This window comes from Beta vulgaris, chromosome 6, assembly GCF_026745355.1.
Source record: "Beta vulgaris subsp. vulgaris cultivar EL10 chromosome 6, EL10.2, whole genome shotgun sequence".
NCBI lineage: Eukaryota > Viridiplantae > Streptophyta > Magnoliopsida > Caryophyllales > Amaranthaceae > Beta > Beta vulgaris.
Window position 1 is genome coordinate 1,379,772 of NC_079207.1, and position 4,975 is coordinate 1,384,746.

At 36.9% G+C, this 4,975-nt stretch overlaps 1 protein-coding gene across 1 annotated transcript; it reads right to left on the bottom strand.

The window, feature by feature from the left end:
• Positions 1 to 1,021: 1,021 nt before the first annotated feature.
• On the bottom strand, positions 1,022 to 4,774 carry LOC104894887 (putative oxidoreductase TDA3). Its single transcript, XM_010681242.4, has 2 exons — positions 3,622 to 4,774; positions 1,022 to 1,623 (listed from the first exon to the last, which is right to left on the bottom strand). The coding sequence occupies exons 1-2, from the start codon at positions 4,526 to 4,528 to the stop codon at positions 1,244 to 1,246; spliced, it is 1,287 nt and encodes a 428-aa protein (XP_010679544.1). The 5' UTR covers positions 4,529 to 4,774; the 3' UTR covers positions 1,022 to 1,243.
• Between the last annotated feature and the right edge of the window lie 201 nt (positions 4,775 to 4,975).

Consider the following 4,975-nt stretch of genomic DNA (forward strand, 5'->3'; position numbering starts at 1 on the left):
AAATAATCATCATACAAATTTGCGTGGATGATCAATAATTAATTACTCCCTCCGTCCCAAAATATAGTTCCCATTTCCCTTTTTTCACGGTAATTTATGCAAGTAAAATATAATAGGGATAGTAAAGATTTTATATCATCATACAGATTTTTTGTATGGGAAAAGATGATTTTAGGAGAGAGAGTGGAGAATAATTGGTGAAAGAGCATTAATTGTAATATTTTGGTTGAATAAATAAAGGAAAAACAAATTTCAAGAAGCAAATAAATGATGGGACACAATTTTTCTAGACAAATTACGAGAAAATGTGGAACTAAATGTGAAAATGGGAACTATATTTTGGGACACCCAAAATAGAAATGGGAACTATATTTTGAGACAAAGGGAGTAATATATAGAAAATGTTATATGTGCTAATCCACGGGCAAGGGTGAAAATAGATCATAATATTTGGGTTAGAGAAAAGAGAGTATTAATTTTTGAATAAAGAGGTAGAATAAGTTGGAATGGAAGCATCAGATTTAATCATCCCAACAGATAAATAGCGCCCATGTTTGCTAACAATGAACTTCCCCATTATGTTCAACCCCCAATTGTCTCCTTAATGAATAATGATCTTATACATGAAAATATTCGTATGCATATCCTACACATAGTTTAATCATACAATATAATAGCGTTATCAGAATAGCCTAATTGAATTTCACATTGAAGAAACTAAAAAAAAAAAGATGTAGGAAGTATTATTTATACTTATAAGGTATTAACATACAACCGTACATCTCACGTATTTAAATCTAGTTTTCCAGAATTAAGTTTAAGGTTCTATTTGATAGGGTGTAAACCATTTTCCTGGAAAACTGTTTCCATCTATTTCTAGTTTTACATTATTTGGTTTACAAAGGAGTGTAAAACCATTATCTCTAGGAGTAAAATTGCTCTCTTAGTGATGAAAACCCATTTGCCCTTCATTTAAAGAAAAACTATTTTCCTTAATTTTCCTTATCTCAACGGAAAGTAATTTTGGAATTGTGTTTTCCGTTGTAAATTGTTTCCCAAGAAAATCATTTTACACTGAAAATGTTTTACGCCCAACCATACAGAACCTAAGAGTAAGTACAGAAGGAAAGTACAAGAACATCCTGATACCACATGTACTTGGAACTCAATATACAACACACAAATAGCAGAAATCAAACTTTCATCTATGATGGCTTTGAATCTCAACACCAAATGCAAAGCTTCAAGACTTTCTACTTGTAGCAACAAATCTTGCAGGGCTAAACGAGCTCAGATCAGCAATGCTTGCTTGACCATCCAAAATAAGCTCGGATAAGGCAGCTCCTGTAGCTGGACCATTAAGGATACCCCAACAGCTATGTCCCGTTGCTACAAAGCACCCTTTCATACCTGGAAGCTCCCCGATAACTGGATCACCGTCATCAGTGCATGGCAACATGCAAGCTTGCTCGGCCTTCACTTGTGCTTCCCCTTCTTTTAAGTGTGATGATACGTTCCCCGCTACCCGTTTCAGCATCCTTATTGATTCTGGATTTGGTGCAACTTGCTCCGGATCGTCTGGCACCTCCTCTGTTGCTGACATCCCACATATGTACACTTCACCTACATACATATAGCTATACAATTATTCAAATGCGAAATGTAAAGTTCCAAATATTCCTCTTACTGAACTTCACACTAGCTTGTCCTTGTAATTTTACAAAATACTTAAACATTACCAAGTTGGATATATTAGATTGTTTTCGATGTGTATTTTTCAAATATTAACATTCATCAATTATGTAATTAAGATAATAATGGTGAAAAACTGGTCTAACACGCCTACACTTATATTGCAGGAGTCGTAATTGCTTTTATTAAGGGTGCATTCTCTTCACTTATGATATGAACTTATTGAAACTTATCTGAACTAAACTAAGATTAATGGAGTTGATGTGGACTATTCTGAACTAGACTAGATTAATGGAGTTGATGTGGACTATTTTTCCTGAAATATTTCCTTTTTAAGACAAAGAGAAATAAACAAAAGTTTTTGAAGTGATTTCCATCACTTGTGGCCTTCTACAGCTTAGAAGTTAGAACTCAATGGCTGACACTATGATCGACCAAAACATTCGAGGAAACCCAGGCACACCTATAATAGTAGAAAGGATTGGTTTACATCAGGTCCAATTCAGGTTGTTCCTATTTCTCATTGTAACTTCGGGTTGGGTATCGGGTGGGTTCATAGATCGCCTGTGAAGTTATAATATAATCACTAAGTATTAACCCTTTCTAACACCTCCCCTATACATAACTAATCTGTTACAAGTAGTATAAGTGATGACCATCACACGTTCAAATAAGAGTGCAACATCCCCGAAACCAATATCACAATTCAAAAGAAATTCCTAATTCATAATTGATACAAACATTACTTTGTCCATAACAATTAGTGGTACTATGTTCGATCATATATTGACTTATACTAATAAGTCATAAATTGTAGTATATTGAATCACAAAGGTTCTACATGAAAATCAAGGTATTAACAACAAACTTCTATTAGTTACTTAATACAAGGATGGTTGGAGCCCTTCTTTCCACTTAAATGACGCCCTAAATTAAAGACCCTAGGCAAAGCTCCCAAGTTCCACCATCAATTAATAATATACGAAGAGGATGTTTCGTATAAAAAAAATCGATGTAGGAAACGGATTCAAATAAGCGATTTCATTTCTAATTGTTTGGTATGAGTTTTAAGTAACAAATAGCGTTTTCAGAGTAATTCACAATCCCTTCATTTGTTACCCTTATCAAACTAGTGAAAACAAATCACGTTTCCTTCCTCTATCATAAACCTCTCAATTGTTTCTATTACACTATGATACCAAACAATTATTAAAGATAATTATTGTTATTTCCATTCACCTTCCTTATTCGAATAATTTCCATTCCGTTTTCATCAATCATACCAAACGATCCTAAGAGTGTAAGACTAAGTCGCATATTAGAATGGGTACAGTGTACACATACACAACAATAAGCTACTCCCTCCATCCTCTATTAGTTTACCCCTATTCATTTTAAAAGTGTCCCTTATTAGTTTACCCCTTTCTCTTTTTGCTATTTTTGGAATGAAACCACAAACTTTTCATCACACATATATTCAACTTTAAGTATAAATAATCTTTTCTCTCTCTTTGTATGCCCTACAATACTATTCCTCCTAAAACTATGTACAAAAGAAAGAGGTAAACTAATACTTCCTCCGTGTTTTTATTCTTGCTACATAGAGAAAGTGGGGGGTTTTTAAGAAAGGTAGAGAGAGAAAGTAGGGGACCACCACTTTTTGAAAAAAAACATTTGTTAAGGGAAAAGTATGAGTATTTTAAAAGAGAAGGTGGGGGACCACCAACTTTTTAATAGTATTTTAAGATTTTTATGGTGAAAAGGAATCCATTTATGGTACGTACCATCTATTGTGACATTTCCATTTAAGAGAAATGTAGCATCTATAAAAAAACGGAGGAAGTAGGAGACAGAGGAAGTATATATAAAAAACAGATACACACACCAAAGTGCAAGAACAAGGAGAGAGAGAGCTGAAAGAAGTTGTACCAGTGGGCCGGGGATAAACTTCGGGATCCATGGGCTTCCCCCCCTCGGCTAAATAATAGCTCAAAAACAACGCATGAGGAGAGATAGCATCAGCTTCTTTGGGCTCCAAAACAATACTATGTGCCTTAAGCCCATAAACCCTAAACAACGACGACAACAAGCCCAATTTAGAAGACCAAGGCCCAAGAGCTAAAACAACTGAGTCCGCCTTAATAACTCGTCCATCCTCCAAAACTACCGAGTCAACTCGCCCATCTTCCCTTCCTTCAACTCTCTCCACCTTCCCAATCACCACCTCCGCTCCATACTTCTCCACCGCAGTAGTCATCAAACACCTCGTAAACAATTGCGGGTGCACTTGGGCCGTCGTTTGGGTCGTCCCAATGGGCTTCGCATTCCGAGCAGGCCCATCAACCCACGCCGGCAAATTTTTAACTCTCCCACTTGGGCCTGGGCCTGGGCCTGGGCCAGGCCCATTCTCAGACTCATCAATTGGGACACTGAGGGTATTAAGAGGACGATAACCGTACGATGAAGGCCCATCAAGCTCATCGGATAATGAACGGTGGAGATTGAAGCTGGCACGTGCAAGAGAAGAAACGGGCCCACCATCACACCAATCTAACGCGAGAAATCCGCCGGCTTTTCCGGAAGCTGCACATGCCACGGAGGATTTCTCAACGACGGTAACAATTGCGCCGGTTTTGGCTAAGAAGTAGGCAGTGCATACTCCGATGACGCCGCCACCGCATACAACCACCTTACGCCGCCGGTTATCGACGGTTTCCGACATGGGTGAAGTGGAGGAGCAGCGGATTGAGGTGGCGATGAAGGGGTTGGAGTGAGAAAAGAGAAATAGCTGCGGTTTTGTTGTTAATGGAGGTGGAGAAATGAGTAATCTTGCCATTTTTTTATTTTTATTTTTATTTTTGCTTTTTTTAAAAAAAATAATTAGTGGGAGGTTCCTAGTTCTGGATTCTGGAAGCTTTGTGATTTGACACGTGGGAGGAAAAGTTGATTATATTGTTATGGGCTGGTATTTGTAGCCCACTTTTAAATGAGCTGGATTTGTATAGTATTTGAATTAAAGATTTGGGTCTTCTGGACCAGATATTTGAGTGGATAATGATGATGAAGAATTTGGGCCTTCATCCTTATAGTTATACTACTTCACATCTTTAGCTTTATTTATTTTCTATTAAGAGATTTTTGTTGATACTCAATATCATGGTGTTTCATAAGTAGAGAAGACAATTTATTTATTCTAAATTGTAATGAATTTCGATTTCGGCTTGATTCTTGTTGTCAAGTACGCTCATTTCAATTAAGATCAAGCACATTGTGGGTGGGAAAA

Bases quoted from the DNA above. Each gene is read 5' to 3' on its own strand.
- LOC104894887 (XM_010681242.4), bottom strand. From the start codon at position 4,528: ATGGCAAGATTACTCATTTCTCCACCTCCATTAACAACAAAACCGCAG. The intron at 1,624-3,621 runs GTACAACTTCTT...ATATGTATGTAG, and splicing joins AGTTTATCCCCGGCCCACTG to GTGAAGTGTACATATGTGGG.